Source organism: Protopterus annectens, chromosome 16.part0 (assembly GCF_019279795.1).
Source record: "Protopterus annectens isolate FY-2018-M chromosome 16.part0, PAN1.0, whole genome shotgun sequence".
Classification (NCBI taxonomy): Eukaryota; Metazoa; Chordata; order Ceratodontiformes; family Protopteridae; genus Protopterus; species Protopterus annectens.
Genome location: NC_056750.1, coordinates 326,527,170 through 326,552,140, shown reverse-complemented (window position 1 = coordinate 326,552,140; position 24,971 = coordinate 326,527,170). Strand labels below are relative to the sequence as shown.

The 24,971-nt window shown below is 41.0% G+C and overlaps 1 protein-coding gene across 1 annotated transcript in view; it reads left to right on the top strand.

The window, feature by feature from the left end:
- The window catches only part of LOC122790592 (centrosome-associated protein 350-like), a 541,040-nt gene that overhangs the window by 204,227 nt on the left and 311,842 nt on the right, over positions 1–24,971 (top strand). The window contains exon 4 of the mRNA XM_044058119.1: positions 6,377–6,471. Coding sequence (XP_043914054.1) covers positions 6,377–6,471 — 95 coding nt within the window. The remainder of the gene's footprint in view (positions 1–6,376; positions 6,472–24,971) is intronic.

Here is a 24,971-nt window from a genome sequence, read left to right as displayed (position 1 = left end):
GTCTCTGGTACAGGAATCTATCCCTCCAGCATGTCCTGTTTATTGTGGTGACAAGGTTTAGGTCCCTAGAGTGTGTAGCTCTGAGGGATTGGGATTTCTTTAGGTGTAGCATGTCCAACAGCTCTGGGTTTGACATAGCTTTATATGTTAGGCAGAGATCACCTCAGAGCAGACGATATGCTTCAGAGTAAAGCTGGAGTTTTTTGAGATGGTCAGTGTAGGTCATCTGTTTGAGGCCAGTAATCCCTTTTGTGAGGTACTTCTGTGGCCTTTCCAGCTGCTGCAGATGTCTTGTGAGGTACATTCCAAAAGGGGCATTGTACTCTATAATGAGTCTAATGAGTGTCGAGTAGAGGGGAAAAATGACCTCTTTTTTCCTAGATGAGAACCCTTTTGTGATTATGTGTGCCACATAGAAGGATTTCCTGACTACTGTGGTGATGTGATTAACAAAGGAGAGACTACTGTCCACCTGGGTCCCGAGGTCTCTTATCACACATTCGGCATTAAGTAGACTACCACCTATGTGGTAGCTCATGGGTACAGAGTTTTTACCAAAGGGGATGACACTGCACTTTTTGCCATTGTGCTTTAGGCCATGGTTCTGACACCAGGCATCTGTCTCAGTGGGGCCCTTTTGTAGGATGTCCACATCATTTGGGGACTCAATATGGCTCCTAGTTTGCAGTCACCTGCGAGCTTTGTTAGCCAAAGGCCTTCTGTGTTAGCCTGTACTTCAGAGAAGTAGATACCAAACAGGAGAGGTCCCATGACTGAACCCTGTGGTACTCCACTTGTCACTAGTTTGAAGTCAGATTTGGAGTCTGCAAATTTTACAGTGTGGGTTCTGTCATTGAGCCAATTGGCAACCCATCTTGTGACATAGGGATTTATACCTACTTTAGTGAGTTTAGCTATAATTCCAGAATGGGGAATGGTGTCAAAAGCCTTGCCGAGATCAGGATAGGCTGTGTGAACCACCTTACCCTCGCCTACAGCTTTGGTGACTGCCTCAAAGAAGTCGATCAGGTTCAGGAGGCATGATCTTCCTTTCACAAACCCGAACTGTGTGGGGTCCAGAGTTTGGAGGTTACCAATGTCTTTGTTTGAGTTCCATGATGATACGTTCCATGGCCTTACAGATCAGACTCATCAGGCTAATAGGGTGATAGTTCCCGGGATCAGTGGTGGCTCCCCCTTTGGGAGTGGAATAACTGTTGCTGTGCACCATTCAGTGGGCATTAAGCCTAATGTGAGACTATGATGAACATGGTGCTTAGGTGGGGAGCCAGTTTGTTCTGAAGTTCATGTAAAACGCAGCCTGGGATATTGTCCGGTCCCATGGATGCTGTGTTTTTGGCTTTAGACAGTGCAGCTTTTACATGTGTAGCTGTGATTACAGGGACTGTGCATTCTTCCTGTATAGATATGGGCCCTTTAGGGGTGTGGGGGGTAAAGTTAGCACTGAACCTATCTGCCAAGGCATTGGCAATATCAGTTGGTTCTGTAATTTTCATGCTGTTGTGCTGTAACTCAGAGCAGATCTGGGTGTTGCCATTGAGATTCTTGACATAGCTATAGAATGCTTTGTGGTTGTCCCTAGAATCAGTGGCAATTTTGTTTTCATAGCTAGCTTTGGAGGATCTTATAAGGGATCTCAGCTTCTTACTGAGGCTGACCAGGGAACTCCTCTACTCATGGGATTTTACTCTCTTTTGCAACAGTTTCTTCCTTCTGTTATAGAATTTGTTTATGGCAGGGGACCACCAGATTGGCTTCCTTTTTTTGGTGAATAGTGTCTTGGTTCTGTTTGGGATAGCATGATCCATGCACTCGTGTAAGTGCTTATAGAGTGCATCTGTGTAGGTTTCAGCAGTCGTAACTGTATTATCCATCTGCATAGGTGTCATGAAGTTCACCACTTCTGTCTTAAGAAGCATGAAGTTGGCTTTGGAGAATTTTTTTACTGTGATTTCCTTAATGGGGGTGGGGGTAGGATGTGGATATCTAGGGTGATTAGCTTATGGTTGGATCTGACCAACGAGGAGTTGACTTCAGGTGTGGAGCACTGGTCACTCATGTTGGTAATGACTAGGTCTAGGATATTGTTGCCCCCTGGTGGGGGTGTGGATAAGTTGATCCAGGGCATTGGAATTTATGAATTCCAGAAAGCGTTGAGCGAAGGAGTTGGTACATGAGTAGTTTTCCCAGTTAATGGTGGGGTAGTTGAAATTGCCCATTATTAGAGTATTTGGTTGAACCCTAATATTTTCCAGTATATCAGGAAAAGATGAGTGGGAATCCTGGGGCATTGTGGAGGATCTGTAGCCAGCTACAATTTGGATTGCAGTTTTGCCCAGAGTTAGTTGCACTTGGATAACCTTGGATGCATTATGCTGAGCAACTAGCCTGGAGGTGTGGATATCCTTAATGGATATGAACACACCTCCGCCTTTGGTGTTCTGGTCCAGGTTAGGTGGCCAAAAAGTTTGGTATGTGTTATAGCCTGGTAATGCAGGGGTGCTCTCTGGAGCCTTGAACCAGGTCTCGGTCACTGCACAGATATCGATGTTCTCCATTTTAAGGAGTGCCTCAAGGGAGTGCATTTTGAGATTTAGACTTATAGCATTGAGTAGCATTACCCTCAGTTTTTGCTTGCCTGTTCCTGTTATGGTAGTGAATTTATCATTTGAACCTTGCCTAAAAAAGACACTATAGGGACAGCAAGATCCTTAGCCAGTATCCATAATCCCAGGGGTGGCAGGTGCAGGCCATCTCTGGCAAAGCATTGTGGTCTGTCGACCATGTTGTCCCAAGCAGATAGATGCTAGATCTCCTTAGAATGACACCAGAAGCTTGGCCAATTGTTGAAGTCAATCATTTTGTCCTTGTATTGCGGTATCATTCTGGGCAATGGCAGGATGCTACTCAGTTCTAAGGTCATACCTGCCTGAGCTACAAGATCGGTTCATAGGTTAGTACTTAGCTAAACACGGAGAGCTCTTCCATGTTTCTTTTCCTGTAGTCCAGGGTGGTATGTCTCAGGTCATTCACACCAACATGGACAATGACAGAGTCATATTTGTACATGTTGTGGAGTGACCTGAATCCATATGTTATGTGGCGGATCCTGGCATCAGACAGACAGCTGACAGTAACCTTCTCCTTGTTTAGCCTGGTGAGTGGGGCATCAGTGTGCCTGACTATAGAGTCACCTATGACTAGTGTGTTGGGTATGTTGTTTTGCCTTATGGGATGTGGTTGAGTGGCACACTGAGTCTGTGGGCTATGTGTCATTTGGGTTGTGTTGGGGGGGTGGAGGTTGCTTGCGTTTCTGTTTTGGAGGTCTCTGTTGCTTGAGCAGATTATTATTGAGAGCCTCCGTGAATGTTTTTGTGTTTCTGTGTGTGGATTTTGGTGGTGTAGGTTTAGTGGGGCTATGCGAAGAGTGTGGTGTGGTGTAAGTGTTTACCTTCTCCTCTTGACTGTCAAGTTCAGTCTTAGTTGGAGGGAGCTTTACCTCCAGTCTGGCTAGATAATTGCATCTCTCACAGGTTGTGGTGTTGGGTGGTAGGAGGAGAGGGTTGTCTGTGTACATGAGGCAATTGCTACATTGCCCCAAGATGCCCAGATTCATCACCTAGACAGGAGAGAACAGTGGGAGCTGACCCTTGGACATGCCTGAATAAAAAACTACTTTCCTCTAGAGAAGTGAGGAAAGTGAGTATAAGGGGTCTATATCAGAACATCGAAGTATTAAAACTTTGAATGTTCTGATATTGAACATTATTCAGCGAATGCTAAAAATAGCGAAGCTGCAGAACAGCAAATTATTTCCTCAGGAAAGAATTTGGTTGGCCATTTCTCTGGTTTTGCTATTCTTAGCTCTGTGGTGGAAAGTTATGGGTTGTGTTTAGGTAAGTGTGCAATTCTACGTTAGGGTTAGGGGCGGGTTAAGTGAGTTAGGGTTAGGGCGCGGTTGAGGCGTGTGTGCAATAGTGACAGACTTTAGGGTTAGGGGTGGTTTATGTGAGTTAGGGTTAGGGCGCAGGTTAGGTGTGTGCGCGATAGTGACGGACCTTAGGGTTAGGGTTTGGGTAAAGGTAAGTGGGTAGATAGTAGTGTATGTTTAATTTAGTGTAGCGTTAGATGTAGGAATTTAAGTGTATGTGTGTGGTTGCTGTTTGTTTGATGTGCTTGTGTTGTGTGTATGTGTTTCAGAGCAGAGATTTTTTTCCATGGGAAAAAAAATTGCTGTTCTGAATGTTCGATATTTTCATGTTTAGATGTTTTGGGGCCAATGAAATAGCGTTAGCTATTTTCATCTTTCAATAACGTGATATAAATGCAGTATAAGAGCTGTTTTTCTCTAAGCAAGTGAGGAAAGTAAGTACAAAAAGTGTTTTCCTCTAGGTAAAGAGGAAGGTTGAGTGCTGTAGTAATTTGTAGCTTATTTAGTGCTAACAACAAGTTCTGAACAAGTGCTGAGCACGAATAAGCAAATTCAAGTACTAAAACTAAGAATCTGTACCTGGATTTTGTGGTAGATAGGCTACCTAGTGCATACAACTCCCACTGATAAGCTAGAAGGCTTCCCTCCAACACAGAAAGGCTTTGGGGGCTCAGAAGCTTACAAACAGTCCTGGTTACACCAAATCTGTATCTGGACTAGACTAGTTACAGGAAACAAGCTTAATTTTTTTTTTTTTTTTTGGAAAGTGGAAAGGGAAAAGGAGGAACAGAAGATAATTCAACATTAAGGACCTAAGTGGCTTGCCCTTCACAAATGTTCTCTCTGTATTAGGTAGAGTGAGCTAGTAACACTAGACTGGAATAGAGCTGGGATAGCTCAGAACAGGTGGGACTGGTAGGATTGTCTGAAGTCAAAATATGATCTCACAGTACTCGGTTGAGTGAGCAAATGAGATAGACCCAGGAGGAGTGTTCAAACACAAATTTACAGGAGGGGTGGGCAATTCCAAAGCCACCAAGTTTAATACCAAAACAAGAACAAGGATCACGGGTGGGTGGGAAACTAACTGCAGAGACAGAGAGAGACCACAGTATTCTATGAAACAATTAAATAGAAAAATAAATAACTACAGAGAGACACAGACACAATATGGACATTTTATCTTACAGTAAAGGGTTTATAGTGAACATATGATAGGAGCTATATTTTCCTTACTCATTTGAGACATCTGATATCAAGTCTATTATGAAGAAAAATTTGTAGGCTCTTTTAACATAGCCTTTAAAGGTAAACCAGGTGATCAGTCCCATTTTGTTCATAAGAATAATAATTTGAATTTGAAACAAATCCTTCAATGCCATGATAAAGACACTAGAGAGAACAAGATAAAAGGATGAAAAAATATGGCAGATGTAAATAGTAGTGGTGTGTGTGTGTGTGTGTGTGTGTGTGTGTGTGTGTGTGTGTGTGTGTGTGTGTGTGTGTGTGTGTGTGTATGTGTATGATGGCACATCAGTTATTCAGGCAGGTGACCTGTGAACTATAGGTTAGACAGGGTTCTTATGACTGCAACAAAGCAGTAGTTTATTTATCAAAATGCTTGACTTGTGACTCATTCTACATGGGGAAAAACAAAACAACCCTTACATCATATAATGTACCAACACACATATGATATTAGAAAGAATGATGAAAACTTTAAAACTCTTGCATTCCTGGGTGTGTTTACTAAGTTTTTCTTTTTTAAAGAAGAAAGGCAAATTAATAATGAAGCCTAGGAAACAAGATTGGACTATATAGCACTAATTTGGTTGTTGTGTCTAAATGTTAGACAAGCCCCAAGCATTAATTACAATATTTCCATCCTAGTGTTTTAAAATTAAGATTAGCAAAGGTGTTTTCTTAGTATAATAATTTTAAAATAACATAGTCATATAAGATTTTAACTTTCACTTTGGAGGTTTCTTGTTAACTTTTGATTTTGATCTAGATTTTGTTTTTATTTTAAATTGCTATAAAAATCTGTCACATGATTTTGGTCAAACGATTAGTTAAGATGACTTAAATTCTGTGCATTTTGATTTTTTGTGGCTGGAAGAGCTTAACTGTAAATAAACGTGTGTGGTCTTTTTTTCTTTTAACGTGACATTGTTGACTCACTATTTATTATTTATGTTGTATGGTGTTCCCTATAACTGTTTCAATGATTTGGTTTTATTCACTGTTGACTTTCTATATAACCACCTTTTGTGCATTAGCAGAAAAATAATTATTCTGTACCATATTTATACCTGCTTATTGTGTTTTATGTGAACTGTCTATCACTTTCTAATATTTTTAGAGCAAACAAAGCTATCTTAAAAGTCAAACTATACTAATGTTAGTATATTTCATTTCTTACAGTTAACAAGGAGAGTAGTCACTCTTTCAGAATCAAATTTAGCAACGATCTCCATGATCTTCAAGAAAAAAATCTCACTTTTACTCAAAACTTGAAGGTACTTTACAAATAACATATCTTACCTAATACCATAGCACTTAATGGACTTCAGTTAGCAGTGAGAACCTTTTCATTAGATGCATCCAATAAGGTAGGCTCTGTTGAAGTCTGAGACAGTGCAACTTTCTAAAAACTGTGACAAAGTTTAATAATGTTTTAGCACTTTGTGCATTTACATTTATTTTAATAAGTCTGATTTGGATTTTTAAAATCCTTGAGTAATTTTTATAGCAATAAACATTTATTAAAACATATCATGCAAAGATTTTATTATATAGCATTTTTTATTTTACTTAATTTATCTGTTCAGTTGTCAGGTGAATGAAATTTCATGAAAACCATTTTTTTTTTGTTAGCCATGACCTGGGCTAAAGTCAAATATATAGACAATTTAACCGTACAGTATGTAGTGTTCCAGTAAAGGCTTGTAATAAGATATGTACAGTTCAGTATTACAGTAACAGTAAAATTACAGAATAGCCTGTAAATGTTTAAGCAGCACTTGTAGGATATTCCATGGGTAAAGAATTTCCAGCACTAATGTAATCTGCAATATAATGTAGCTAAATGTAAAGAAAAACCAATACTGTCTTAATGGAAATAAAGTGTAAATAGAGTAAGATGTTTAAGTATGTTAATGAGAAACAGACGTCAAATGCAACAACTAAACGTTTGACAAGCACATAAGTAGATCAATGTACTTATAGGAAAAAAAGGAAATGAAAACTTACTCAGGATGAGCAAAAAAGTGAGCAAAAAAACACACCGAAAGTACCACGGCAAATGAATTTTAATAGAAGTAAGCGCTTTCAAGGATTCACCTCTTCTTCAGACTTAAGCTCATGAAACAATGCACAAGTCTTTCATAATACAATCAATTAAGTAAAATAATATCAATCAATTGCAGTCTTTATTTAAAATCACAGTAACACAATAATGTGTTTGCTAATAAACTAAGTTACTCTTAAACTTAATGTGATTAAGCTTAAGAGTAACTTAGTTTATTAGCAAATGCATTATTGTGTTACTGTGATTTGAAATAAAGACTGCAATTGATTGATATTATTTTACTTAATTGATTGTATTATGAAAGACTTGTGCATTGTTTCACAAGCTTAAGTCTGAAGAAGAGGGCCCGTGGTAGTGGTGCTGCGATAGCGTTGTCGCCTCACAGCAAGACGTTGTCCCGTTCGATTCTCAGCTAGAGCGTCTTCTGTGTGGAGGCATACATGAATGGGTGTGCCTTTGTTGAAGGTTGTGCATCAGGACTGGTAACCCGGCACGTAAAGATCCACTACCAAACATTAGCGGACCAGAGTTCCGCTGTGGCGACCCCTAACCGGGATAAACCGAAAGACACAACAACAACTCTTAAGCTTAATGTGATTAAATGTTTATAAAATAAGTGCTCATAAAATGGTCTCTCTTAAGCCCTTCTTGAGGGCTAGACCACTCAAACATTAATTTTTTGAGCACTTGTGCATTGTTTTATGAGCTTAAGTCTGAAGAAGAGGTGAATCCTTGAAAGCGCTTACTTCTATTAAAATTAGTTTCCCGTGGTACTTCTGATGTGTTTTTTGCTCATTTTTGCCTTGTTTATCCACTGGTTGTTTTATCCATTTGGAACATTTTACTTGTATAACTTATTCAGGATGTCTACACATGTTACATTGTGCCACCACTGTTAGGTACCTGAGAAGTTTTGCTTTGAAATGGGATGATTGTGGCCTCATTTAATGAGAACTGTACCAGCAATATCCAGAGTTTAGCTCTAATCTAGGTCAGCTCTCATGCCATGTTTTGTTGTTTTGTATTCAGAGCCAAGGTTGGATCAAGCCATCTTCAACTCCTCTTTATCACTTGTCAAAGGTTGGTTAAATTCCTTGAGCTCTCTGAATGAGTCTCTAGAAGAGTTTTAATAAATGATGTTATCTGTAACTCATACAGTGATAGCAGGTAATGGAACTGGTAATGATGCAGAAGGTGGAAGCAGTGAAAATTAGCTGCTACAAATGCCATGACCACTCAAAACCATTGTAAAGGATTATGCCAGAATCTGCATTGTAGGGCACCTGATCAACATGGCACAGCAGACATAAACTACTCATGTTTCCAGGAGTAGTGAGAAAGAATGATAGGGAAATGGGTGTACTCCCCCACTGAGAACAAACGCTATGCACAAGTTGTGGCAAAAAAATCTTGAATAAGTTGAGCGATAACATTCTGTCCCACCTTGGAATAGTGATGATACCAACTAATGACTATTGTAGCTTCCCTGCACAAACTTTCTCATTTCCTGCATCTGCTGGGGTAGCTCACCAGCAAGACTGCTTCTCCATTTTGCCTGCTGATGCAGTTGAACAACCTTCTCCTACACTGGGCTGGACATCCTCCACTTTATGGCACATAGTGACCACCACCTTCTGGCATGCATGCTGATATTCTTGATGGTGTATGTCTTATTGAAAATCTGAAAAAGACAAGCCCACAAACTAAGCATGACATACAAGTAAAATTAAATGTAAAAAGAGACGTGTATAACACCAAGTAACAGCATGCAAGAAAAAGCAATTTAGGGGTAACATTAATCAGCACGTTTAAGCTGTCCCAATGTGCAAATAAACTTGCTTTGGAATGTGACCAATCATAACAAGCCATTTCCATGTTTGTGACACTAATTAAAATATATCAACTGTTGCTGCAGTAGTAAACCGTGAATGTTTACCTGGAAAGGCATGTTTCTGTGTCATTACAGAGGACTGACTGTCTGAAGGGTCCTAGTGTGTACTGCTGGTCTTTGTCTTCAAAACTGTTATGCAGTTAACATGTACATAGTACACCCCCCTGGATGTATAGTGATACTCTGAAGATATGACAAGGTTACTAGAAGACTGCTGTATGGCTGAACCATATATAAAGTACACCTGTGTATAGGATGCAGCAGATTAATAGATGCAGAAGTCATGATGATTGTACTGCAAGGAGGTGGGCAGATGTATCACCATGTGCTCTGACATCATGGGCATAGAGGGGGAAGGTACTAGTGGTACTCAGTTCCTGGTGCATAATTCTGTGTTATGATGTTATGTATATAACATAATGACCTAACATTTATCATTAAGGTTTGAATCTGGCAGTGTTGATCACAGGCCCAGAAAGCCCACTGCTCCTTGGTGATGGTCTTAGGTTATACAAATAAAGGAATCCTGGTTAGTGCATTATGTGTATAATGAAGAACTATGCCTACTCATGCGCACACACACACACACACACACACACACACACACACACACACACACACACACACACACACACACACACACACTCTTAAGCATATTCACAGAATGGATGGAGGGAGGCACTTCCTACCCTGCTATAACCACTGCAAGTGTTCTATATAGAAACACATACATGTCCTCACTGTGGAGAATGCTACTGACAACCGTTAGATGCTGACTTACTCCAGTATTTATGCTTTGGATGGTCTAACCATCTTCCAGGGGCTCATATCCAAACAGGTTGCTCATGGTCCTTTAATTCATTATTCACAAACAATTGTGTTGCTTCATGGTCTGTCAGTTCATAGATAGTTATTCTGCATGCAGTCCAGGAAACCTTTAGGAACCTAGCTTAATTTCCAACTGACCTGGAGCACTGCCTGGGAAAGTGGCTTGCTGAAGGTCACACAGTAAACAAATTAAGACTGGGGAATCAAACCCTGTGTCACTGGAAGCAGCACACTAACTGCTCATACCTTTAATATATTGTGCTAAATGCTAGGCTCCAACTGAAGAAGAAGTCTTCGACAGTTACAAAGTTCAAATTGTCTTTCAAGTCCAGCAGTACTAAGGCATTGAAATAAGTTTACTACAAATAGTATCTGTAATCCAAACACCTCTGCAAATCATCTCACCATAACTGGCATCTGTTTCCACAAAATTAAAAGTGCAAAAAAAAAAAAAAAAATTAAAACAGAAACAATCAACTGAATGGTAGCATAGGGTATTATTAGTCTTTTAATGCTATATTCATGCTCATAAATGTGGCTGCTTAATTTACAAGGTATGCCCAATGCTTCTTGTGTAAATTAAGGGGGAGGAGTTAAAAACCTATGACATCTGCATGGCTTCAAAGAAAAAGTTCCTCTGAAGAGAATTCCAGCTCTGTGGTTGAGGTATAATGCCCAGAATACACTACTGGTAACCTGAGTTTGATTAGTGGCTTGGGGGAGAGGGGGTCTGTATGAGCTAGGCTGGGAAGATGGGAATGAGCAGCCACTGCTGGCTTGCCCTTCTGGGGGGGGGGGGCTTTGACTGGCCACATGGATGGCATCTAGCAGGAGCACTAAGTGTTCACTCAGTAGAGTTCCAAGCTGGCCCTGCTTGTGCTGCTATGTAGCCCAGGGCAAACAGTGTGCCAAAGTACACATCCTGAGAGGTAGCCCCAGGGCAAACAGTGTGCCAAAGTACACATCCTGAGAGGTAGCCCCAGGGCAAACAGTGTGCCAAAGTACACATCCTGAGAGGTAGCCCCAGGGCAAACAGTGTGCCAAAGTACACATCCTGAGAGGTAGCCCCAGGGCAAACAGTGTGCCAAAGTACACATCCTGAGAGGTAGCCCCAGGGCAAACAGTGTGCCAAAGTACACATCCTGAGAGGTAGCCCCAGGGCAAACAGTGTGCCAAAGTACACATCCTGAGAGGTAGCCCCAGGGCAAACAGTGTGCCAAAGTACACATCCTGAGAGGTAGCCCCAGGGCAAACAGTGTGCCAAAGTACACATCCTGAGAGGTAGCCCCAGGGCAAACAGTGTGCCAAAGTACACATCCTGAGAGGTAGCCCCAGGGCAAACAGTGTGCCAAAGTACACATCCTGAGAGGTAACCCCAGGGCAAACAGTGTGCCAAAGTACACATCCTGAGAGGTAGCCCCAGGGCAAACAGTGTGCCAAAGTACACATCCTGAGAGGTAGCCCCAGGGCAAACAGTGTGCCAAAGTACACATCCTGAGAGGTAGCCCCAGGGCAAACAGTGTGCCAAAGTACACATCCTGAGAGGTAGCCCCAGGGCAAACAGTGTGCCAAAGTACACATCCTGAGAGGTAGCCCCAGGGCAAACAGTGTGCCAAAGTACACATCCTGAGAGGTAGCCCCAGGGCAAACAGTGTGCCAAAGTACACATCCTGAGAGGTAGCCCCAGGGTAAACAGTGTGCCAAAGTACACATCCTGAGAGGTAGCCCCAGGGCAAACAGTGTGCCAAAGTACACATCCTGAGAGGTAGCCCCAGGGCAAACAGTGTGCCAAAGTACACATCCTGAGAGGTAGCCCCAGGGCAAACAGTGTGCCAAAGTACACATCCTGAGAGGTAGCCCCAGGGCAAACAGTGTGCCAAAGTACACATCCTGAGAGGTAGCCCCAGGGCAAACAGTGTGCCAAAGTACACATCCTGAGAGGTAGCCCCAGGGCAAACAGTGTGCCAAAGTACACATCCCGAGAGGTAGCCCCAGGGCAAACAGTGTGCCAAAGTACACATCCCGAGAGGTAGCCCCAGGGCAAACAGTGTGCCAAAGTACACATCCCGAGAGGTAGCCCCAGGGCAAACAGTGTGCCAAAGTACACATCCTGAGAGGTAGCCCCAGGGCAAACAGTGTGCCAAAGTACACATCCTGAGAGGTAGCCCCAGGGCAAACAGTGTGCCAAAGTACACATCCTGAGAGGTAGCAACTGCATGCTTGGGAGAGCCACTGAGCGGGGATAGTGTGCTCACAAACGGAGAGACTAGCTTCCTCCAGGACCAGCAAGCTCTCTTGTTTCCTATCAGTTGACTCATTGGGCCAATAGGGGCCCCTGAGAAGGAATGAATAGGCGTTAGGGCTTTTCCCAAGCCTAGGAATGCCAGTCTCATCTTCTCCTGGAATGAGTGGATCAGGTGAGCAGGGATAGAGGAGCTATTGGGAAGGTCCTTGATGGATGGAACAAAAAAACAGCATTAATGACAAATGAATAATGCTTTACATCATTATCTAAAGTGTCTTTTAAATTCAAATTTATTTTGCTGATAAAAAAAGGTACATCATGGAAAACATCCTTCAAATCTTTGTGTTTAAAATATAAGACAATCAGAAGAGTATAACCAAAATCAATCTAATAGAACAAATAAGCCATCAGCTACAGTGACCTCTATGCATATGGGAATTACTGTCCTAACATCAACTTCTGTTTAGACAAGAATATTTCTTACAGAACTCTGACAATCATGGATGAAATTAAGACTCTGTTAAAGACAAAATGACAAGCTCTGTGCTGTAAGATGAAAATTATGCAAAGCCAATTACAATACCCCTCATAATATTGTAAAGTCTTCCCTAAAACAAAGTTGCATGAATTTGGCTTCAGAAGAAGGAAAGCCCACCGCTGCCTTAGCCAGTAAAGAGCTACCAAGGCTAGATGGATCCTTTCCTCTCTTCTATTTAGTAGCATTTGAATAAGTGTAGTAAATGAAATGCACAAAGTAGATTTCCTGCACTGTTTTTTATGAGCACTCTATACCCTTGTCCAGAACCCAGGATGTTGTGCAAAGCTTTGAGATGTAGAGAGGTCCATACCTGGGACACAGGAAAAAAAATTAAGAAATACTTTTAAGATGAGTTACCACACACAGTTCCAGGTGTGCATCCCAACCTAAGTGATCAGCTAAAACATTTTTTTTCTCTAGCAAATGAGCAAACTGCCGGCTGCATTTGTAAACTCTTGACCAGTACCAGCAGTTACATGACCAAGCTGCATAACTGGTATGACCCTTTTCAACCCTGAATACGTACCACTTGACTGTACTGTTGTTTGTCACCACTTTAAATATCTTAAGTTAAAACAATTCTTGGACACTTTGATTGCTAAGATCACAAATAGCATCTTCAGATATTTGTGCAAATTTGACTGACACTGGGACCACAGTCCCTTAATTGATCATGACTACAACTGTGCTGCATAGATGGAGTCAGACACATTGGACGTTTGAATCTAAGATAAAGAAGAAGAACATGGTTCTCAGCAGTTTGATTAAGCAACCATCCACAAGTTCAGTTTCTTGATCCTAGCAGAGTCAGTAAAACTCTATATTCAAGAGATCCTCTGTCTGATTCCAGATTCCTTAAGTAATGCTGCATTTGTCTTATGTGAGGTGTGAATTCCTCACCTCCATGATAATGACTGTGAACGAAAAAGTGGCAAAGAAGTATAGCTAATAAACCAGGAATGAGGCAAAGTGGATTTTTCCAGGATATGTTTGCTGTCTGTTCATTAATTATTTGGTTGCATTGTAGCTGCAGAATGATAATGCTTTGAATTCTACATGCCATGCATGGATACTGTAGCATGCATCCCATTGGATAGTGTGACTATCAGTCATTTGCATGTCAGGGATGCATGGATGCCTGTGCAACATGTACACATTGGCTATGAACAATAGCAGCATCCTGTTTTCATGCTGAGTGTATGTCAACAAGTAAGGGTATAAGAGGGATAATTCATATCCTGCATCAGACATCTGATGAGTACAGAAATCTGTACCCATGATATTTGCAGATTTTTATGTTCATGATGCACCATAACAGCATGTGCAGCTGCAACAGGACCTCATGATATGGTAGCCATTGAGTATGTATTGTAGTCTGCATTATGTATAACTAATAAACCAGCACGATGCTTTACTTCAGCCTTATCACTTAATGCACAATTTGAAGAAAGCATGATTCATTGAGCGTAAGATCATAGGATGATGGGGAAACACAAGTCAGTTGAGTTCAAGCCCATTGATAGCATGGCAGTACCCACCCTTATGCTGTATCCCCCCCTATTTCTCAAGAAGGACAAAGCAGATCAGTCCTGTAGTAAATAATATTGACACCCAACTAATCATCCAGGATTAATGTGAAGGATTCTAGGATGTCATTCTGTTTAACTTTCAGAAGTTTGTTCCAGAGGTGGGTAGACATTGTGCAATAAATTTGTCTCTCAAGCGTGTTTTATTTATGTGCTGGTAGAGATTTAAGTCTTTCGTTGTGGTCCCAAATGTCACAGAATGCAAGTCATAAATCATCACAAATGAACCTATGAGAATCTGAGTAAAAGGCTAGAGCTTCAATCCTTTCCATGTAGTGAATTAACTTTAGGCCTACAGTCTTTTTGGTAGGAACCTCTGATGCTTTTCTAGTTGCTTAAAATGTCTAGAATGGTACATCCTGAAGGGGGCAATGTACACAATAATTGGTCTAACTAGGATTGCTTAATAAGGGATGATCATTTCTTTTGACCTGGATGATATGCCTTTAGATATTAGCTGTGCTAAAAAGGATGATTTTCTGACTACTTGCTGCTACATGGCAGTTGAAGGAGAGGGAATTATCAATCCAACTTCCAAGATCTCTTATTATACTATTGTTTTGGATTGGGGTATGGACGATATTGTACATCGAGGAAGATGGTTGCTTACCAAAGGCAAAAATGCCTTACTTCTGTTTGCATCTAATTTTACCCCTTTTGATTGTACACTACCTGTTTATGAGGGATAACTCCTGCTGTAGTTAATTTATATTGAAAGGAGATTTGACAGTAATGCCCAGTTTGAAATACGCTAACCAAAGGTAATGATTTCCATTCTGGTGAGTGGAGAAGTAGATGCTGAAAAGGAGGGTTCCCTTTACTGAACCCTGTAACACATCACTAGTTACCTTCATACTTTCTGAGGAAGTGCCTGCCACCTTAAATCTGTGGGTTCCATCTTTCTGATGGTTGGCTATCCAACTCACCATGTATGGATCTACTTTACTTAGCTTGTTTACAGCGCAGGCATGGGGTATAGTATCAAATGCTTTGAACAGATCCAGATAAGCTGTGTGAACAAAATGACCACTGTCAACAGCCTATGTGACTTCATGTAAGATGTTAACTAAACTGAATGGGCAGATCTCCCTTTGACAAAGCCAAACTGATGTGAGGCTAGCCTGATAAGGTTTTTGATGTCATAGTTTATGTAGTCAGATGTAATGTGTTCTGTGGTCTTGCAGATCAGACTAGGAAGGCTGATGGGCATATAGTTTTTTGCTCAGGAGTAGAGCCCCCCTTGTGTTGGGGCATCACTACAGTTTGCCATACTTCTTGGATAAATCCAGAAGAAGCTAAGCTCATATAAAAGAGTTTAGTGAGATGCTCCACAAGGTCATGTCTGACACCAATTCTTAGGTATCCCGATAAAGTATCATGCTCCATGAAAGCAGTATTCCAGGTTTTAGAGAGAACCTTCAATGCATGTTCCTTTCTGATATTAGGAGATGGAAGGGATTTGGGAATTTGTGGAATTAAGATAGTTGTTTCAGTGGTAAAATTTGCATTGGATTTGTTTTCTATTGTATTTTATTGGATGAGGAAGATGCCTCCAGATTGCATAGATATTTGCACTTTTCACAGATTGAATAATTGGGGTCAGGTAGAAGTTCAGTGTGTGCATGTACATGTGACAGTTCTTGCACTGGCAAAGAGTGCCAAATGCTATGAGGCTGGCAACAGAAGATATACAAACAGGCTTATTTCCATTTTGCACAGGTACTTTTCAGATTTAGTTTCATGTAAGTGCTCAAGATGTAGTATTTATAGCCTATCTAGGTATATGTCGTGGAAGGAGAGCTAGGCCAAGAGAAGGCACAGCTAATTCTGTGCAGCTAAGAGTGGTTTAGTACATCCATGCCCAAACTATGTGAGAGCAACACAACTGATAGAATGGTAGTAACACTGGGTGGTCAGTGCTCAGCTATTAGCTGCCCAGCAATAGTAGTGTTCCAAGATGGCCTCCAAAAGGTGTCAAACTATATTTTGCCAGCCAGCACAAATTTGATATCCCAGAACAGCAGCAGATTACCTTATAAAGAATCTCTAGCAGCATTCTATGATGGCACCACCAAACACTGCCAGACTACATCATACCCAATATGTACTGTGCACTGAAATCAGAAAAAATATGTTCTGTCAGATGTTAAATAATAAAACACACTTCTCTGGTGTTTGAAGGGACTGAAGGAAGGCATCAAATCCATTAAAAAAGGTGAAATCAGGTTCCAGCAAGAGCTCAGATGCACAAGTCTCAGTACTGTAGTCAAAAGCAGAGCAAAGCTCAAATGGTGAGATGTATATAAAACATGCAAAATTAAAACAGCAGATCAGAATACAACTTGATGCTAGGCCAGCTGTAATCTGAACTCCCATAGCAACATTAAATTACCTTCTCTCGCAAGATAATCACTAGCAGTGTTCTGTGATGGTTCCCAAATTAAGTTGTGCTCAGTAAGAAATATGCAGAGAAATCAGGGGAAAAAAGCTGTTGTCTCAGGCATTAAATATCATCTTGTATCAACTTAAGTAACTAAACACACTTCTTTGGTGTATGAAGGAACTGAACAAAGGAGTGGAATCCATTAAAGATGTCATATTTTTTTTCTAGCAAGAGCTCAGATGCTGAGCTCGCAGCACTCCAGACAAAAGAAGAGCAAATCCAAAAGTTGAACAGTATATAGAAAAATGGAAAATTAAAACAGCTAATCAGAATGCAACTTGCTTCTAGGTCAGCAGTATTCTAGACTCTCATAATAACATCAGATTACCTGCTCTCACAAGATAATCATTAGCAATGTTCCATGATGACTACCAAAACCCTTCCGAACTAAGTCGTGCTCAATTAGCAATATGTACAGAAATAACGAAAAAATATTTTGTCAGAGATGCACGCTTCGCTGATGTTTGAAGGGACTGAGGAAATGAGTCAATTCCATTAAAAGCAAGTCAAATTTTGCTCCAGCAAGAGCTCAGACGCACAGCTCACAGCGCTTCAGATAAAAGGAGAGCAAAGCCCACAAACTGATCGATATAAGAAAAAGAGAGGAAAAAAGAAAATTAAAACAGCCAATTGCAATACAACCTGACACTAGGTCAGCAATAACTTGAATTCCTAGAGCAGCAAAAAATTACCTTCTTCAACAAGATAATCACTAGCAAGGATTGCCAAAAAGCACTGCCAAACTAATTATTCCTAGCCAGCAATAATGTAAACCCCCAGAACAACAGCAAATTACCATCTCTCACAAGATAGTCATTCACAGCATTGCACGATGACCCCATACACTGGTAAACTAAGTTATGCTCAATTATCTATATGCACTGAAAAAACAATGTCAGATTTCAAATGACAGTTTAAGTAATTAAAACACACTTTCCTGGTGTTTGTAGGCACTGAATAAAGGAATCAAACTATGTAAAAGCAGGTCAACTCTGGTTGCAGCAAGAGCTCAGATGCACATTGCACAGTACTCCAGACAAAAAGTTGTGGTTGCTTCATCACAAGAGCTGTTCACTTTGCACCTGTAAATATAATGAGGAAGAGGAGGAGAATGAGGCATGCTGCATTGTGTTTTGAACACAGATGATGCACTACTGATAGGCAGAGAGGAGGCGACAAGGAACAACATGATTACTGATGGGAGCAGGTCATTGTAGACAGTAATACCTTTGGTGAGCCCAGACAGTAGAGGGCGGAGTGTAGACACCATGTCAGTGATAGGAAGAACAGGGAAGATGGTAATTTGCTAGCAATTACTGTTGGAGTAGTGTGGAAAAGCAGGATTCTGGGATTGTCAGTGGGTATGTACAAAGGTGTTCACAGTGGCATTGCCACTGGTGCCTCTTTGACAGTCCGGTATTATTTAGCTGCATAGCTGTTTGGCTGAGGCCATCATAAATAAAATTTTCTACAAGACACATACTGGTGATATATGCTGCTGCTGCTAAACAAGAGCTGCAAGTCATAATTATGACAGTTTATGCCATGTTTTCTGCACTAATGCATTATGTTTGAGTGGTGGTGTTTCCCTTAGGTGCACACATCTGTTACTGCAGCTGTGCTAGCATGCACTGCAGTCTCCCTAGGACAAATGGTAACAGCTCTTTCATATGTAACATCAATACCTTTACCACTTACAGAATGTATAATACCATTGCAAGTGCTGTCCTGGCTAAAGCTGCTGATTCTGTGCATTGTAATGGCATATTCTGATACTGCACACACTTTGGTGAGTATGTCACTGTATTGGTTGGTTTGCATCAGGAGGCACCATGCAGATATATGAGTGGCTATATTAACAGCAACATAAACAACAGCAGTGCAGGATGTAATACTGTAGACTTATACCTTTTGGCATCTGGTGCCATTACTGACAATGATGTCTCTACGTAATTGCCAAAGTTTACTGTGCCTCTTGTGGCCTCAGCACTGGAGACACACACCACAGTGGCTTGTACTGCTGTTACTGGTAGAAGCACCATAAGTCATTCTCTAACAAACTTACTCACATCTTGTTGTGGCAATGTTACCTTATAGACCCATGTGCCAGTGACACTTCTGAACATTTCTTGTATTGGGCAATAAAAGCCTCATGATGTCTGTGAACTGTCAGATAGGTGGATTTGCATCTATATGTATGTACCCAAAGAATGGCGTACAGCTACAGTGGTCCCACTCCACAAAGGTGGTGCCACAACAGACCCTGGAAACTATCACCCCATAAGCCTGACTAGTCTGGTCTGTAAAGCTATGGAGCATATTATCATGGAACTCATAAACAAAGACATTGGGAGACTCCAAACACTGGACCCTACCCAATTCGGCTTTGTTAAGGGCAGATCTTGCCTCTTAAACCTAGTTGATTTCTTTGAAACAGTTACCAAAGCCATAGATGAGGGCAAGGTAGTCCACACAGCCTACCTGGACCTCGCAAAAGCCTTCGACACAATACTCCACTCGGGCATCATAAATAAGCTTACCAGCTTAAATATCAACCCCTATATCACAAGATGCATTGCAAACTGGCTCAGAGATAGAACCCACATGGTCAGAATCGCAGATGCCATGTCCGAATCCAAACCAGTTACAAGTGGCGTCCCACAGGGCTCAGTTCTGGGACCTCTCTTGTTTGGTATATACTTCTCTGAGGTTCAGGCTAACAAAGTGACGCTGACAAAGTTCGCAGATGACTGCAAACTGGGGGCCATAATCGAATCTCCAGCTGACACAAGCATCCTCCAAAAGGGTCTCACAGAGACGGATGCTTGGTGCCAGAGCCACGGCCTCAAGCTAAATGCTAAAAAGTGCATAGTCATCCCCTTTGGGAAAAACAAGGTGCCCACAAATTACCACATAGGTGGTAATCCATTAAGTACGGAAGAAGTAATTAGAGATTTGGGGACCAACGTAGATAGTAATCTCTCCTTTGATAATCACATTGCCAAAGTGGTTAGAAAGACCTTCTATATAGCCCACCTTATCACTAAAGGGTTCGCATCCAGATCAAGAGAGGTCATTGTGTCCCTCTACTCATCACTCATCAGGCCCATAATTGAATACAATGCCCCTTTTGGGATGTACCTTACCCGACACCTGCAGCAACTGGAGAGACCCCAAAAGTACCTCACCAAGAGGATCATGGGCTGCAGACAGATGTCCTATGCAGCTCAACTAAAGAAACTCCAGCTCTACTCAGTTGCTTACCGCCTACTCAGAGGCGATCTATGCCTGACGTACAAAGCCATGTCAAACCCAGAATTAATGGACATGCTCCACCTCAAAAAATCCAAGTCCCTTAGAGCTACATGCTCCAGGGACCTAAACCTCAGCACAAAAATAAATAGGACATGCTGGAGGGACAGATTCATTTCCCAGAGGCTCTCCTCACTCTGGAATAGAATCCCAATACATGTTAGACATAGCCCCTTGCTGACCCTCTTTAAGCGAAATTTGGACGCGTGGATGGGAAATCGCAAATTTACCCCTGGGATCTCTCCTGTGTCCCTGCTAGACAGAGGCACAGTAAACTAATCTTAAAAGGGTACCTTCTATGACCTACTTTACAGAGGCACAGTAGGCTAATCTAATAGGGAGGCAGAAGCCAAATACACTCTGGCTAGGCTTATAAATGCCCTAGGGCAGATAGCCTAGTATCTACCTATGAACCTATGAACCTATAGTGCAACTACATGATGCCCTTGTCCAGCACTTAAACAGGCACAATGTGAACACATGTTGCCTGTGCTGAGAAGCTGTGCACTCTTTGATGCTTTTTAGTAGCTGCACCTGGCAGCATGCTGGCTATACTCTGACATCGCATTGAGTAGCGCATGCTGCCACCCAAATGTGCAGTTGCTCAAATTAGGGGCAGTCTCACAGGCATTTATATGCTTTTATTATGCTGTATCAACACATATTGCCAATTGCTGGTTAGTAAATTAATCCTACAGGGCGTGAACTACATGGTGGGCATATCTGATATTCCCCACCACAGCGTGGGACACTTAATGATCTTGGCTATGGTCATGGATCTGAGGTAAACAACAAGCAGCAGTTGTCTGTCATTTCTTTCTCTCACCTTCCTTGCTTCTACAGTCCATTTATTTCTGCTCTGAATCAGCCTGGAGGAGGAACCTCTCTAGTTACAAAAAATATCAGCTAACAAAGCTACCTGAAACTCCATACTATCCCAAAACGATCAACTGATGCAGACACCAGTTCTTAAATTTTTGAGATCTTTGACTAAATTTGATCATACCCCTCAACCTCTTGGCACAAGAAATCTGAACAAAGCATGACATAATGGGGGTCAAAGGGCCAAAAATATGGACACATTTGAAATATTGCTTTTATAAACTTTGAAAGTTGCTAGAATAACAGACTTTGAGTTAGCTTGCATTTTCAGAAGGACATGATGTCTGAAACCCAAAGGCATGTCATTATTTAGTGACATTAATCCTCCAATCATAGTAGTGATTTGTCAGAAAAACATCAGTTTTATAAGGAACAGGCCAAAAATAAGATGCAAGAATCTGGACTTTCTGTGAAAATCTGGACAGTTGAGAGGTATGAATTTGATATAAAAATCCAGATGTGGTAAGAATATAATGAGACACTGGAACAACTGTTGTTGCCAGTAAGACTGAGAAAGAACACAGAAAAAGAGCAAGCCTAATCAGCATAGTTGGTGTTGTGCTTTTACAGTTTAGTGAGGAATCTCCCGAGTCCCAAAATACCCTGTGAAAAAATAAGCAAATGATCAGTATGTTAAAATAATTATAACCCTATAACTTGTAAAATAATGCAGTGGGGTTACTAAGTGTTTGAGTATGCAAACAACTGTGAGAAAACTGGCAAAGGACTTATAGCTATTGTGTGGTAGTACAGCAACCACTGAGAGACAGGACTTAGTGTGGAATCAATAATAATTCCATTCAAATTAAGCTAATGCCAATAATCATAACCATACTTAAACTTTGAAACTGCTTAAAGATTGCTTTATAAGAGAAAGAAGCAGTCAAAGTAATGTACTAGATATACAAAAAAGACAGATGGCAGTGACCCATAAAAGTGTACAACAGGTATCTAAAGAGTGTTCACCGCAGGAAAAAGAAAGCAGCAAACCTAATGCATGTCACATGCAACCTGAGAGACCACAAAATGCTGCTAATTATAGATTCAAGCAGAAAAATGATTGTGTGTGTGTGTGTGTGTGTGTGTGTGTGTGTGTGTGTGTGTGTGTGTGTGTGTGTGTGTGTGTGTGTGGTAAAACTGAGTACATACTGAAAGCTTGTAGTAGTAAGAAAAATTAATATTTGAAAATAGAATTAAAATGTCTCAAGGAAAGTTTAGTGCTTATAGTTTCATAGTTTAGTACTAGGCTATCTGCCCTGGGGCATTTATAAGCCTAGCCATAGTGATGTGGCTTACGCCACCCCATGTAATGGTAGAAAAGTGTACAGAATAGATTTAGAATACTGTGCCTCTGTCTAGTAGTGACACAGTGAAGACCCCCTTACATAATAGAATTAGTTTACTGTGCCTCTGTCTAGTAGTGACACAGAGATGACCCCCGGGGTAAACCTATGATCTCCCATCCACTCGTCAAGATTTCTCTTGAAGAGAGTCAGTGAGGGGCTCTGCCTAACATGAACTGGGATTCTGTTCCAGAGTATGGGAAGCCTCTGAGTTATGAATCTGTCCCTCCAGCATGTCCTATTCATATTTGTGCTGAGGTTTAAATCTTTAGCTCTCGTGGTTCTGATGGATTTGGATTTTTTGAGGTGGAGCATGTCCATCAACTCCTGATTGGACATGGCCTTGTACGTCAGGCACAGATCACCTCTGAGTAGGCGGTATGCTACTGAATAGAGCTGGAGTTTCTTTAGTCTGGCAGCATATGACATATGTTGGAGACCCTTGATCCTCTTGGTGAGGTACTTTTGGGGTCTCTCCAGCTGTTGCAAGTGCCGGGTGAGGTACATACCAAATGGGGCATTGTACTCAATCATGGGCCTGATAAGGGAGGAGTACAGGGGTACAATGACCTCCTTTGATCTGGATGTGAATCCCTTCATGATGGGCAAGGTAGAAAGTCTTTCTAACCACTTTGGCAACGTGGGTGTCAAATGAGAGGTCACTATCGACTTGGGTCCCCAGGTCTCTGATTACTTTTTCCGTACTCAGTGGGTTACTGTCTATTTGATAATTTGTGGTTACTTTGTTTTTCCCCAAAGGGGATGACTATACATTTTTTGGCATTTAGTTTAAGGCCATGACTCCGGCACCAGTTGTCCATTTCAGTGAGGCCTTTCTGTAGGATGTATGTGTCAGCTGGTGTATCTGCTATGGCACCTAGTTTGCAGTCATCTGCGAATTTTGTCAGCCACAACCCTCCCATGTTTGCTTTCACATCTGAGAAATAAATGCCGAATAAGAGGGGTCCCAGGACAGAGCCCTGTGGGACACCACTTGTGATTGGCTTTGAGTCTGACATAGCTCCAGCGATTTTGACTTTATGGGTTCTATCCTTTAGCCAGTTTGCAACCCATCTTATGACATATGGATTTACATTTAAGCTGTTGAGCTTATCTATGATGCCTGAGTGGGGTATTGTGTCGAAAGCTTTAGCCAAGTCCAGGTAGGCGGTATGGACTGCTTTGCTTGTGTGTTAATGTTCTGTGCAAAGGAGCAGAGATGGTAGTACAGAGCGTCCATTTCCTTTATAGATTCTGCAAGGTTTAAATATGAAGGAAATAATGCCATTACTGGTAAAAATGAAACTAGAAAGAAAATTGTGAATGTCGAGGTTGACACTTGAAGTAGTGTCACCAAAATGACGGAAATTATACTTATTTTGAAACTAACTGATATTGCCTTGAAAACTCAGAGTAGAATTTGTATTTCGAGTTGCTAAGGTAAAAGTTATATTTAATAAACAAAAGGAAATATTTTAACTTCTGTAGCTAGAGGTACTGGACCATGCTTGTGAAAATTAAGCAGTCTGGAAAATGGCATTCAATATGTTAAGAAATAAAGTACATGTATGCTAAAAACAGTCTTGAAAAAGTGTTCATTAAATATAACATTGTGGTTAAAGAAAAACTGGGTATACTGTGGGAGTCCAAAGCTGTTTTTTCATGTTCTAGCAGATGCTAAACTTAATAAAACACTAAGAACACATACTCCACAAATGAAGAGTCTAATATACTTTACTACTTTCATTCCGTAACAACAATTTCATTATAAAATGTAAAGCCAAGGGGGCGGAGCCTGAATGGCTAACTGAAAGCAGCAGATTTTCAGAACTCTATAAAACTAATATAAAATACATGAAATAATTTATCTTTTTTCAACAAAAACATTCAGATTTGAGTAATGAAATTATAAACTATATAACTAGAAACTTTGGTAGATTTAGGTGAATTTTTTTCCAGTCAAACTACAAAAGAGAAGATTTTAACTGTGGAGGTGAGTACTTTGAAGAATTCTCACACACTGACTTGGCTATAAAAAGAGAACTACAACTGGTAACTAATTCAATACAAGAACTGTCATTAAAATGGATGACTTTAAGGAAAATCTACACAATCTCAAGGAAAATTCTCATAAACAAACAGATGCACTTAAAGAACTCATTCAGCAACATCAATCTAAAATAACTGACATAGAAACCACCCTGAATGACTTTGAGGGAAGAGCCAAAGAAGAGGAAACACAGAAGGAATTACTTATCAAACAAAATATTTGGCTTCTAAACAAAGTGGATGACCTTGAAAACAAGGAGAGGAGATCTAACCTATAAGAATATTTGGCGTCCCTGAAAGAGCTGAAGGAGAAGATATCATCACATTCTTAAATAAATGGATTCCAGAAGTCTTAGACGTAAAAGAGGGTTTCTCATTTGGCTTTGAGAGAGCTCACAGAGCTTTAGGAAGACCAGCATCAACATCATCTACTCCCCCTAGATCAATTGTTATAAAGTTTTTATCTTATTTAGACAAAAAATGCTGGTCCTAAAGACAGCCTGGAAAAAGAGCCCTTTAAAATGTAATCAAAACCCAATAAGGTTTGACAATGACTATTCTGCCAGAGTCCTGGAACAGAGGAAAAAAGTAT